The sequence below is a fragment of the Podarcis tiliguerta genome, assembly GCF_965153285.1.
Source record: "Podarcis tiliguerta genome assembly, chromosome: 9".
NCBI classification, from domain to species: Eukaryota; Metazoa; Chordata; class Lepidosauria; order Squamata; family Lacertidae; genus Podarcis; species Podarcis tiliguerta.
This window is the reverse complement of record NC_139542.1, coordinates 37,231,079-37,244,919: the sequence shown is the minus strand read 5'-3', so window position 1 is coordinate 37,244,919 and position 13,841 is coordinate 37,231,079. Positions and strand designations below refer to the sequence as shown.

The window sequence follows — 13,841 nt, the reverse complement described above, 5'->3', positions numbered from 1 at the left end:
GGGAAAGGCTGGACTAGAGGACTTCCAACTCTTTGGGTTCCAATTTGTGATTTTGCACCACACCGTCTGGAATCTGGATAATTAATGGTTTGTGCACTGAAGTCGGCAGACTTGGATGCAAGGCATGATACGGCGAAGGCAGCCTTCGAGTTAATAAATCATGATCCCCGATGAGTTTTAGCCTGATCTCAGCCCGTTTCACATCGCCAAAGGGCGCATGGATTGCGCTGTGAGCCCACCCGCCCCTCTCCAAACCCACCGAGTGATGAAATCCATTCTTCTTTCGACTCTTTGGCGCTGTCCTGAACGCAGCCCTCAAACTTCCCCGCGAGAGAAGGGCCCGGTCCTTGTCGCGGGGGGGGGGGACGCGCCTGGGGGGGGGGGAGAAATAGGAACCTGTTGTGGCGCGTCGCTGGATGTGGGGCAGAGGGTGGGAATCCTGGCCCGGGAAAGGCGCGCCTACTGTAGGTACAGTACGCAGAAGGCGGAAACTGCCCTCCCCGCTCGGAGCAGGAGCGTTTCCCTCCGCGTGATGCGTGTGCAGCTCAGCCTTGCCCGCCCGCTCGCTGGCTGGCTGTGCTGGCCTTGCGTGGCCTGCTCTACCCGCCTTCCCTCCCTGGGTGTGGAAGCGCGGCTGGGCGGCCAGCCCTCGACCCAAGCCGGCCGGAGACAGCCCTTGCAGCGCTCCCGCCGTTGCCTGCACTTTGGTGCCGGGAGGGGCGGAGAGGCGGCTCTTCCGAGCCCGCTGCTGCTGCTGCTGCTGCTGCGAGACGCGCCTGGAAAGAGAGCGAGAGCGCGAGAGAGGGAGGGAGACCGCTAAGCTCCTCCTCTCGCTCGCCTTCCCTTCCCTCCAGCAGCTCCAGGAACCAGCTCCAGCAGCAGCAGCAGCAGCAGCCCGCTGGGTGACTGCGAGAGACGGAGCGAGGCGGAAAAACACACCGGGAAGCAAAAGCGGCGAGGAGGAAGGAGGAAGGGAGGGAGGCGTGAGGGGGGGAAGCGGCAGCAGCAGCAGCGGGAGAAGGTGAAGAGGAAAGGACACGCGCGCAAAGAAGGGGGGGAGAGAAGAGCGGAGGGCGCGCGCAGTGGGAGAGGGGGGGAACAAACCCCCAAAAGTTTACACCCTCCGAAGCTGCTCTCTGGTCTCCCACCCACCTCGGCGGCGCTGCTGGCGCGGATGGGAGTTTCACCTGGAATGACAGAAGTTTCAATTTTATTTTATTTTGGGTGACCCTTCTCCACGGCGTCTGACTTCTCTTGAATAATAATAACAATAAAATAAAAAGAATAAAACCTGCCGGATCCGACGCTCCCTCCCCTTTCTACCTCCAACCCCACGCCCTCCAGCAACGGTCGGCGATGTGACAGCCAGGGGGCAAAGCTTTTTCGCCAGCCTTGCCTTGCGGAGAGAGCTGTCAGCGCGGAGGCTGAGCTGAGCGGACTTCTCGCTGTCGCGGCCCCGGCGCCCCCTCCAAAAAGGCTGGAAGTACGGCGGCTCTCCCCCTGCTTCGCTGCCGGGTCTTGCGTGTGAGAGCGTTGCAACCTCCTCCTCTCGCAACCTCCCCCCCGCTCCCAGCTTCCAGGATTTAACCCCAAATCTCCTCCGGATCCACCTTCTTCCGTGGCCATTCGTTCCCCATTGGCTGCGCTTCTGGACCGGACTCGCAGAAGTGCAGGGTCTCGCCTCCTCCGGCCATTGCACGACGCGGGGGGTGGCGGAAAAATGAAGGTGAGTACCCGGGGGGGTGGGGTTGGGTGGGGGGCGGGCAGCTCGCCACACTTTGCTTAGAGTCCCAGCGCCTCCAGGGAAGAAAAGAGCTTTCCTTTTTTTAATGGAGGGGAAGAGCTGGAGGTCCAGATGTATTTAGTTCTCAGGATGGTGAGATTTTATTTATTTATTTTGAAAAAGAGCGAAGTAATTGGGAACACCAGTAACTCAGGATCTCCTCTTGGGGAGGGGATGTGCAGAAGAGGCGCTTCCAGGACGCTGCCAGTGCTGGCCATACCCAATTTAAAAACTTGGTTGGGGGTTTGGGGGGGGGCATTGCAAGCACTCCGGCCTTGGGAGAGCAATTCGGGAGCTTGCACTAGTTCTTCGGCGCGTTATTAGCTGTAGAAACGGGGATCGATATCTGTCAGAAGGGCTGGAACCCGGAGGGGGGCACGTGACTTCTAAAATAGTCTGCCGATATTGTGGAGGTCTGCTGTGCCCTCTCTCTTAGGAAGAAAACAGTCTTTGCAGTTTTAAATATGCACGAAGCCGAGATAGTGTGTGTCAGTGTGTCTGCCTGCGTGTTTGATTTTCGAGTCGCCTTTTGGAGCGGTTTTCTCGCTCGTGGCAGAGGTACTTTTTCCGCGAGTCTCTCTCGCCCAGGGTGCCTGGAATTCCATTAAACTTTATTTCTCAGGGAGTTATTTTGGTCTGGGTATGAAATGGAGAGAAACGGGATCGAGAAGGGTGTGTGCGCGCAAACCGAGGGGAGGGGGGAGGCGATGTCTGCTGTCGGGAGGAAGGGGGGGGAGGAATCGCTTACACCGCTGCTGTCGACTTCGGGGGGAGGTCAGCATTTGGGGAGGGGGGCACGGGCGGGCGGAGGTGATCTTGCTTCCTTGACCCCCCGGAAACGTGCGTCATTTCAGCCAGCTTTCCAGACGGAGAAGTGGCGGGGAGGGGGGGGGAGGAAGAGAGAGAGAGAGAGAAATGTCCGTGCCTTCCTAAAAATATATTTAGAAACTCTGCCCTCAAAGATGGAGCGCGCGGGGGGGGGGGGGGAATGCTCCTTAGCCCTCCTTGGGGGTCTCTTGTTTTGGGGATCCGGTTGGAGGGCTCCCGGGTATTAGTCCGCGCAACTTTCCTAAATAAAAAGAAAGAAAATGCCCCGAGCAGGACTTGGCGAAGAAGATACCAGACGCAATGAGGGAACCAGAGGGCAAGTCCTTGAGGCGCTTGGTGGGTTTCTGTGTGTGCGTTTTCGAAAGGGGGGGAGGTGGGAGGTTGGAGAGGAAGGAGAGCTGTTTCTTACATCGGCAGCGCTCGTGTTCGTTTTTTAAAAAGCCATTTATTAAGGGGGGGGGATGACACGAAAACGTGACCGTTGTTGCTTTTGCGGTTCCTGGCAGGGTGAGGCGGGGGGGGAGGAGGGAGAGGCAACGGTTCGGGCGCAGAACGGAAGCGGCCCCCATCGCGCTCACCTTGGTACAGGTGGAGTTAATGTCTCCGAGAGACCTCGGGAGGCGGGGAAAGGAGGCTCGGAAGCCAGCCCCCGATCTGGATATCGCCTCCATTAAAAAGAAAAAGAAAAAGGAGGGGGGAGGTAGCTTGGGAAGGAAGGAGGCGCAGCTTCAGGGCATAGGGGGGGGGGGTGGATCTAGCTCCAACTCTCGCCTGAATGGATTTCTTCTGCGGGAAGGCTTTGCTAAAAAGCTATTTTCCCTTTCGCTGGCCATATGTTTTGGTGGAGCGCTTTAAACATTATCCGATTAGTTTCTAAGTCTCGCTCTTCCCGGCAGCTCCAGCTGCAAAAGGCAGTCGGGAGGGTCAGTGGAAGGAAATTTACAGGTCCGTCCCCCCACCGCCCCACCGCGCAAGCCCCGCCGGGGCGCCTCTCCTAGGTAGGCTCTGCAGCTTTAAGGAGCGATACATTTTCTAGCTTGTGTCGCAGCAACTTTGTATCAGTCATGTCGCCCGCCAGGTGACTGACAAAAGCTTCCGTCCAATGGGAAGCGCCGTAGACCCTGGTGCCGCGGCTCGGCTCTCCTCGCCGCCCAATGGGAGAGAGGGAGGGGAGGAACCCGGTTCTGAACTTTATCTGAGCATGTGACATGTTTTTAAAAGGACTTGGCACCTTCGCACGCGCGCCCCCTCCTCTTCTCCCTCTCTCTGCCCTGAATAGTGTCATTGGGCGACACAACAAATCTCGAGTTGGGAATAACTGTCCGGAGAATAAAGCTGGCTGCTCGTTATTTCCTCCTCCGCGCCGAGACAGCCTTGCATTTCCGACCGTGGAGGTTGACTTTAGGCGGGTGACACTTGCAAGGGGACGTGCGTATTATGCCTACAGGTGGAGGGAAAGTGTAATAGGCGTGCTGGGCGGGGCGGGGGGGGGGAGAGATCGTGACTAGCAGGGAGGAGTGACTGCACCCGTTAAATTATAGCAATACTGTGTAGCGGGAGAGTTCAGGGAACTTCTAATTAGGGAAGGAAAACGTAACTTTTTCAACGTGCATTAGAGAATTATGCTATATTCGCACGTGGGGACGCAAGTTTCCAGTGTTGCGTGTTCTCTCCGGTGTTTCCTGCGCGGGCTGGAGGAGCCACAAATGATCGGCCACTCTGTGCAACTTTAAATATTATTTCTGGCAGATACAACCCTGAGGAGATCCTTAGGTGGAAAAGCAGAACCTAAATATCCTGTCTCAAGAGGACGCTTCTGGGTCAGGGAAGACATAAGGGGTCTAAAGTTTTTGTGGGGTTTGGGGTAATTTTTCCACAGGCTGGGCTTGTCTGCGTTGTTTGGATGGGAAACTAGGTTGGGTTAAACTGCATGCTGGGTTTTTAGAGGTTAGGAGAACCGTGTTTGGCGGCTATAGACTAGGCTTTCTGCTGAGTTAAAGGGCTGTGAGCCAGAAAAGCAACCGGCAAGCTGAGATACAAAATATAGGATAGCATGCCTTGCAGGAGTCGGATAGAGTGTGGAATTTTCAATGTTTCATTGTCGGGAATTGCTACTTCTACAGTAAAATGTGTATTTCTGTATCAAAGCTGATAGTCGCATTTAGGGTTACTCAGCTTTGCTGGTTTCTGTGGAACTCACAGATTTTACTTCAAAGTACTGTAGTTCCAAATGTGACAGCTTGATAAGGGTATTTTAGCTTCAAACTTATGCTAGAAAGGGAACATGCATTAGTTACTGTTTCATCATATTTAAAGTTAACTGCAAGTTCTGTTACAAATGCAAGCCATGATGGAAGGGGCAGCAATTTCAGACACTGTGACGTATAGCTTATTACTTTAGACCGTTCTTTTTTTTGGGGGGGGGGGAGATGGAAAGAAGAAGCAATAATTGAGTGTGAGATTTTATATCAATTTATACTGCTCGTGGTTGTTGTAAAATGAGGGAAGCCTGGTTCAGTTTTATAAATAAAAGCATAATCTCCATATAAAATATTTTGAAGTGAAGTGTATCTAATTTTCCTACTCAGTTCCGACATAATGATGGACACCAAAAGCCAGCTTTCATAAAATGCTTTCTGTGTGTGCCTTAGCTGCCCCAACATACATATGGTATGTGCAAAGACCACCCATCTAGAAGACAAGATGGACACTGGAGGTGAAGTGGTAACTCAGATGTGCAGGGATTTGGGTTGTTGAGGAAATAGCACAAGAACCTTGAATTGCAGAAAGCAACAGGGAGTAGGTGCAAATTTCCTTGTAGTGCCGTGAACAGTGTTGACTTAAGATCATGGTTAGCAATAAAGCTCTGGGTGGCCTATGGACAAGTCATTCTTGGCCCACTTGTTAGATGTGTTCATAGGTAAAGTTAAATAATGTTATGCCCCAAGCTCCATGGAGAAATGTTGTTTGCTAGTGTCACCTTTGGAAGAGGTGGGCTTCAGTATTCTATACTAGTGGAAGCTTCCAAGTAGACATAATAGATCATCTAACAGACTTTCAGCTTTCAGGTTATGAATGCATAAACAACAGTTGCCAGGTCACCAGATGAATGGGTTGAAAAATCTTTATGCTGTTCCAGATATCTAAGATTTTAGGTACTAGGAGCCTCTGTCCTCCAAAGTTATCAGGCTTGCACAATACCTTCGTCTAGGGTGTGAGAAAGGTACAGGAGTAGCTTAATGTCTTTGCTTGTGTGATCTGGTAACACATATATCTTATCACAGTCAACAGTGAAAAGGGCACAGAGAAATCAGCAGGGTAAAAATGCTCAGACAATCTTCAGGTGAACCTCACTGACCAACAGCAGAAGCAGTTTCTCAATTTCAAGTCCATACTGGGGAGAAGGTCATAGAAATCCAGTAGTGTTGGTTGCACCAATATTTGCTTGTTCTCTTACTTAAAAGTTACTTGAACTCCCTATAAAAAGTTTATTTTCATTTTCAGGGTTTTTGGGTTGTTTTTTTAAGAAAATAGTAAACAAATTAACAGTTTTAAATCACGTTTAGTTCATTTTTAAAAAATATGCAATTTATATTTAACTCTAGGGGGAAGTTGAATGAAGTGATGCACATTTGATAGATACATGCCATGATTTGCTACACGTGTCTTCATGTGAGTTAAGCAATGTTATAAATATTTTATGGCTATGACGTTATGCATGAATTTGTCACTTTGCTCTGTAAGATTTCATAAGTGTGTCTTCCTTACAAACCAGTCTCTGTGTATTTAGGCTAGCATGACCTTTTATCTCTTATTTACTTACAGAAATTAGAATGATAGGCTTGTCAGATTTAAGTCACCATGACTTTATTCATACCTGGTTTTTTTCAAGTTCTAACTAGTCTACACAAAAGTATATCTATTACTTCAGTACAGAGGGCAATATGGAGGGAGAAAACTAAGGATTAAGTCACTGAAACAGTAGATTATCAACAATTTGACAAAGGCAGGTATACAGATTTCAAAGTAACGCTTTAATAAGGAGGCATAATGTTTAGCAAAATTAAAAAATTCAAGCATGTGCATTGAATAGAAATAAGGCATGCATTCTGCAAACAGATCACCTGAACATCTTTCAATGCATGTATTTTGAATAACTAAATAATGTATCCATGCTGCCTTTGTTATTAAAGATTCAAATCATCTGGTCTTTTTGTTTATTAGAGTATTATTAAAGATGACCAATTAATTCTTTCTCCCTTTAAAGATTACAGTTCAGTTGCACAGCAAGGATATAGCCTTGTATATATGTTTTTCTAGAGGTTATTGTTGATCAATTGGAATATGGTGTAATCGGTCTTAATCCTAGATAGAGAAGTAAATTCGACTGAAATAAGGTAATTTGCTTGTGGATTTCGGACTGGGGTTTCAGTTTGTAAATGGCTCCTCAGTTATGTGAGAGGGGAAATTGTGTTATGAGCAGTAAAGCTGTAATCATAAATGCACTTCCTAGAAATTAAACATATATAGGAATGTGCTGCAAAGCTACAATCCTATGTACACTTACCTGAAAGCAAGAGCCGCTAAATGCTGGGACTTAAATCTGAATAAGCATGCTTTGGACTGGGCTCCATATAAGATTCTCATGAATAATCTTTCAGCTCAAAGAAATGTATTATTTTTTAACTGTGCTGATAAGAATGAGGTTTTAAGAATTAGAATTCTTAGATTCCAAAAGCCAGCTTTAATTTTGATTTCATTATGCAGATGTTTGGCAAACTGGCTAAAGTGGGGCAGTTTATGCATCATGTAAACCATGGTTACTGGTGCACCATGAACACACCTACCTGGGCTCCTTTCCCATTTAGAAACAAACCACTAATCCTGGCTATGCATTGCATGCGAATCATGGATTATTGTTTCTTTCTTCCCTTCAGTAGCAGTGAGGAGCAAAGCGAGTGCAGTTGGCTTATACATGGTGAGCCCTGATTTATGGCTGACTGTGACATAATAACTCATCAAGTGTGTGTTGGGACAACAATGTGGACCTGCCAGGTCCATCTGCCCTACCTTGGTCTCTATGCATTTGATGTAATATCTACACAGTTTAGAGTGCTCTGTATGTATGCCCAATACCCTTTGAAATCAGAGAGTTATCAGGTATGTGTAGGAATCTTCAACTATGTTCACCATTTGAACACTGTGCATTAAGCTCTCATGAATTGAAGGGTAAAACTTCATACTAGCAGGTATCCAGGGGCCATATTAAAAGAAGACGATGACCAGTTTTTGTAAGTGTGAGCTGTGATGGAACCACAGAAAAACCCTTGTCATCCAATGCTAGTATGCCAGCCTTCCATATCTTACCTCTTAAAATCCCTTTGCCAGTGTCATCACTCAATGAAATTTTTTCTCCACCCTCTTAGGTTTGACAGTTCTTATTTAGATGCTAGTTTGAATGTTCAATTTACACGATCTGCTGAAAGCATTGCAGAGGCATTAAGTGACCTTTTAGACACATGTTCAGGTACCATAGCATTTTACATTTTATTTGATGTGTGCTGGGAGACATGCTGACTAGCCTTAAATTGGAGGATGAGGCTACAAATCTGTTTGATAAGGATTGTAGATACTCTAATGAATAAAAACATGTTGCATGGTGTTTTTTGCGATGATAAAATTATTATCATCAGATGGTTTGCATATCTTTTTAAAATGTTTTTAATCTGTTAACATTAAGTGTGCTTAACATTTTGTGCATGTTCAATGTGCCTTATTTGTGTTCAGCATGTTTGTTTCCTGACCAGTGGGTTTTATTCTAGATTATGTGCATGATGTTAAGTTGAAACTGTAAACATCACGTTTCTAAAGGGTACAAATTTAGAACAGATTAATAAATGATAAACATATGATTTACATTTGTATAGATGAGAGGGAAATACCCCTCAACAAACAGATACAAATGGTTCTGCTTGTCCATATGCATATCATTTAAATTCAATTATTTAAACAAAATGGGAACATGCTGTATCTTGTATATTTACAGTTCAATCATCTACATTGCACCTCAGAAGTCCCATATAGTTCATTGGGACTTATTCCCAGGTAGGTAGGTATAGGATTGCAACATTAAGGTAGCAATTTCAGTACCTGGGATCTCAAGTCAACATTCTGTCTAAAGTTGCTGTCTATAATGTAGACCTTTTTTGGACTACACGGACTATTGATGTGACTCAATAAAAGACATCCTTATGTTCTTATAAAATAGCCAAGATTAATACAACATTAATATTTTGTAATACAAAAGTATGATTTTTCACTTGATTGAAAAATGTGGGTTTGTATTTTGTATTTTCTCCTTTTAAAAGTCCAAATGCAAATCAGGGATGAATTGTATTTCTTATTTATATTACTGAATATTGTCGCTTGGAGATCAGCCTCCTTCCAAGCACAGGATACTTTTCTGTGGCTTTCTCTATTTTTTATGTCCTCTTCCTGTCAGTTTTCTGATTCTTAATGAAGGAACAGAGCCATAGGCTCAGTTTATTTATCAGTGATCTTTGATCAATACCTTCTGGGTGACTGTACTGTCAAAAAAAGTGGTCAAACTCTGGGAACTATAGAACATCATAATCATTGGAGATTATTAGTCCCACAACAGGACTACCATTTATAGAGTTCCTAGAAAGAAATCTTTAGCAGTTAAATATGTTATGTTTTGGTGTCAAAAGGGAGGGGAAAGAAACCTGTCTTACTTCTTGCCTACTGAGGTTGCTTGCGTTTCCAAAATGTATTTATTCATTACCTATACCATTATAAGAACAATTAAAATGCATGGAACATTCAAATGAAATGTTAAATATACTTTGAGGCCATTGTATCCACTGCCAATAGCAAAGATAGTGGAATAACCTTACCAAGTTGTTTTAGTTATTTTGGCTTAGAAAGTTGAAAAAAATATTTACCAAGGGTGGACAGGGTACAAAATATAACATTCAGTATCATAGCTTTAAAAATTAGTTTATATGTAAGTAGTGAGGCCTATTCTTATGTAAGTGTGATTTCAGCCATAGTCTTTTGACGTATCACAGTGGTTACATATGCATACATACTTACATTTTAATGTGCTATTTTCTTTTTATAGTTATGGAGACCAAAGGCTATCCCAATTATCCAAAAAACCTAGATATGGAGAGACGCTGGAGTCAAGGCTCCCAGTCGATGGAGTATACTTCTGCAGGAGCAGAAGAGCGGTCCGAAGAGAGTAATAACTATATGGAGATAGTAAACGTGAGCTGTGCTTCTGGTGCTTTTCCAAACAGCAGTGCTCAAGGAAGCAACAAAGAAAAACCTGAACTACTTTCTTGCCTTCAGCAAGACCATAATCACCCTGGCATTTCACCCTCTGACATAAAAACTGAGTCAGACTCAAAGGAACTTTCTGCAACTGTAGCTGAATCAATGGGTTTGTACATGGATTCTGTAAGAGATGCTGATTTTACCTACGACCAGCAGAGTCAACAAGGCAACATAAATCCTGGAAAGATGTATCAGAATGTGGAACAACTTGTAAAGCTATACAAAGAGAATGGTCACCACACGTCTCCCTTGAACACCCCAAGCAGATCCCTGAGACCTCTAATACTGGAGTGTGCAAGCTCTATGAATGGTGGCATCATGCCAGGCACTGTCAAAAGCCCAAGAGTATGTCGAGAGAAGAGTCCTCCTGACTGTAGTCCTCAGAACATGACGACTTCAGTGTGCAGCCCTCCTGGAATTAATTCTGTATCGTCATCTACACCTACTAACTTTGAAAATTTCACAGTAAATAGCCCGGTCAACCAAGGAACTCCTTTGTCATGTTCACCCAACATTGAAAACCGAGGCTCAATGCTGCACAGTCCTGCACATGCTAGCAACATGGGATCTCCTCTTTCTAGTCCTATAAGTAGCATGAAATCGCCCATTTCAAGCCCTCCTAGTCACTGTAGCGTGAAATCTCCAGTTTCAAGTCCTAATAATATCACCATGAGATCCTCAGTATCCAGTCCTGCAAATATAAACTCAAGATGCTCTATTGCCAGCCCTTCCAATGCCAATAATAGGTCCACACTTTCTAGTCCAGCTGTTAGTACTGTGGGGTCCTCTATGTGTAGTCCAGTAAATGGTTCACTAGCCTTTCCTGCATCGAGCACACCTGGTGGACCTGGCACAGGCCAAGACATCGTTCCTAGTCCAGATACAAAAGACAATAAAGGTGCTCTAGCAATCATATTTCCTAAAATAGAGGAAATGGAAGATGCCATCCCTAATAGTGAAGTAGCTAATCAAATGACTCTTGTTCAGCGTATAAAACCTGAACCCGAAGGGGTATTCAGTAGCTCATGTCTTGGAGAAAATAGCAAAATCAGTTCTGATTCTCCATTTTCAGTATCAATAAAGCAAGAATCAGCTAAACATTCTTGCTCTGGTGCTTCTTTTAAAGGGAATCAAACTGTAAATCCATTTCCATTTATGGATGGGCCCTATTTTTCATTCATGGATGATAAAGACTTCTATTCTCTTTCTGGGATTTTAGGACCACCTAATTCATTTGATGGCACATGTGAAAGTAGTGGGTTTCTAAATCCAGGTCTATCTGTAGGAATTAAACAGGAGCCTGATGAGAGCAGCTATTATCAAGAGAACACTCTGCCACCCTCTGCCATTGTTGGTGTGAATTCAAGTGGACAGTCATTTCACTATAGGATTGGAGCTCAAGGCAAAATATCTGTACACCGACCTGTTGGCAGAGAGCAGTCTTTTCAGCATATGAGCTCGTTTCCTCCAGTAAGTACTCTTGTGGAGCCATGGAAATCACATTCTGAATTGTCTGCCAGAAGAAATGATGGGTATCCAGTCCTAGAATACATTCCAGAAAATGTGTCAAGGTAAGTGTGCTCTTCTTGTACTGCATGAATATAACGGCTGCCTTCATTTTCAATTTTGTTTTTGTTTGGTAATATTCTTCAAAACTGCACAGTAATGTGTGTTGCAGTGTGTATTATTAGAATATTAGTTGGTTTCCCTTGTAAACATGTCAGATTTTGTTATTGGCTAGTTATGCACACTCAAGCAGCACATTTAAATTTTAAATTGTTAAAACATGTAATAATGTTTTTACTCATTTTAATGGTGATACTTTAGTAGGCTTCTGGGTTTCAGCATGAAAAGATCATTATATACAGAACATTAGCATGGAGATTCAATGGGTTTTGCGGGGGGGGGGGGGTTCTATCATTACTCCCAGTGCTTTGCAACCATTGCCTAAAAGTGTGAATCATATGGAGAAAAAATAATAATGTGCCTGTCAGGGATTATATTTACAAAGTTTCCTTGATTGCATGTATGCATTAGTTTCCAATGGGCTAAATTTAGAAAATTATAAAGGCTTTTAGGAGCATTATTTCCCTGTTTGTACTAATTTATGAGCATGGTAGCTTAATTGTACTCTCAGATGCCTCCTGAAATTAGGAGACTAGTAAAGCCTAATAACTTCTGAAACAATTACAAGATTGTAGTACAGTCACACCTTGGTTTTCGAACAGCATAGTTCACAAATAACTTGGAAGTCAAGGTTTGCGAACCTTGCCTCGGAAGCCGAATGTCTGGTGCGACTTCTTTGGCTTCTGATTGGCTGCAGGAGCATCCTGCAGGCAATCAGAAGCCATGCCTTGGTTTCTGAACGTTTCAGAATTCGAATGGGCTTCCAGAACACATTCTGTTCAAAAACCAAGGTAATACTGTAAAGTGCAATTTAGTCCATTGAAAACAGTTACACAGTATGAAATCATTCCTTGTACAACAGACAAGTAAACAATCCTGAAATCATAACCCTGTTTACTCAAGATGTGATCTACTAAATTCTGGGGGACCACTCCACAGTCGTCATAGTTGCAGAACGCTTAACCTTTTTAAAAAAATATAAGTGTGAGTGTTAAGAAAAGGAGGCTGCTGTTGTTCAGATTTCTAGGGAAATCCTAATAATATCTATGGTTTCTTCTTTGCCCTGCTTGTTTGGAGTTTCCTCCCAACCTTTCACATCCTCTTATCCTGGTTTTAGTCATACCTTTCTCAACAGCCCTTTCTGATTAATTATTTTATGTATTATTCTATACGTTGTACCCAAACACATGCAACTAATCCCTAACACTGTGCTTTAAAATGAGAAGTCTGAATAGCTCACCATTGAGTGGTTGCTCAACCCTTTCCATTGCTCACCATTTCTTCCTCCAAATTGTCCTACTAAGTAGCTTGCCCATGCTGTGGGGTTTCCAAACACTTCTGGAACATTGTTATGGAGTAGAATGATCTGGAGTGGAGGAATTCTGGGTGAATAAAAAGGATCAAGTTGCCCTTCTTTCCCCTGCCGCTTCTGTGTTTTAAGTTTTTCCATTTCCAATCAACTTTTCATCTTGAAAATTGTGCAGTTAGGCCATCAGGGATCAGTACTGGGTGGGTCATATTCTCTTTACCCTTTTCAGTCCTCCTGTTTTACGTATAATTCATAATTTAGTTTTCTGAATCATCTGTTTGCTGGTGGTTTACAACTTACTACTGTTCTATATACCTAATTGGTTCTCCTGCCTCTCTTGTCCTAGTTTCTCTTGGCTATCCCTGAATCCATGGGTGCCTGTTTCTCTGTGTTTAACTCAGAGCGGGGTTGGGAGGTGGTGGAAGGGGGATCTTGTTTTTTCCTCTTCCTTTTATCACCTTCCTTCTTACAGCCACCTTCCTCTTGTTCCATGTTCTTCTGCTTGCCAATTCTTGTATTTTTTCCCACTTGATTAATATTTATAGGATTTTAGAATTTTCTTCATATTTCTGACTAGCTTGTCAACGCAGCTTTGTTTTTTTAAATATGAAATAAGTTGCAATTCCTTAAAAAAAAGCAGTCCCTTTAAAAATAATGTTGGTATAGTAGAAGTGTGTATTTGCCTTTATAGAATGGAGGCTATCATGTATGGTCCTGTCCTTCTGTTCTGGTGACACTGAATCATTTTCCAGATCATATTACATTATGTTGGTAGAACAGACCTTCCACATTTTCTTTAATTTGGGGACTTGGGAACTCTTGTCACTTTGAAGTGCTCTACCATTGATATTAGTTTTATCCTCAAGGTAACCTACTGTCAGGTGGGGAATTAATATCCAAGGAGTTGTGCATTAGTTTTATATATATAGTATTTCC

The 13,841-nt window shown here is 44.2% G+C and overlaps 1 protein-coding gene across 20 annotated transcripts in view; it reads left to right on the top strand.

Annotated features, from left to right (window-relative positions):
* The first annotated feature begins 841 nt into the window (after nucleotides 1–841).
* The window catches only part of NR3C2 (nuclear receptor subfamily 3 group C member 2), a 141,920-nt gene continuing 128,920 nt past the window's right edge, over nucleotides 842–13,841 (top strand). For 2 of the 20 annotated variants that reach the window (XM_083457172.1, XM_083457169.1), the window contains exons 1-2: nucleotides 842–1,726; nucleotides 9,756–11,541. In XM_083457172.1, the coding sequence (XP_083313298.1) occupies nucleotides 9,758–11,541 (1,784 nt within the window). In that variant the 5' untranslated portion in view covers nucleotides 842–1,726; nucleotides 9,756–9,757. Of the gene's footprint in view, nucleotides 1,727–1,772; nucleotides 1,877–2,073; nucleotides 2,342–2,499; nucleotides 2,948–3,809; nucleotides 4,432–6,216; nucleotides 6,284–9,755; nucleotides 11,542–13,841 lie in introns of those variants that run through there. The other 18 variants (XM_083457183.1, XM_083457170.1, XM_083457173.1 and 15 more) reach the window with 18 other exon arrangements.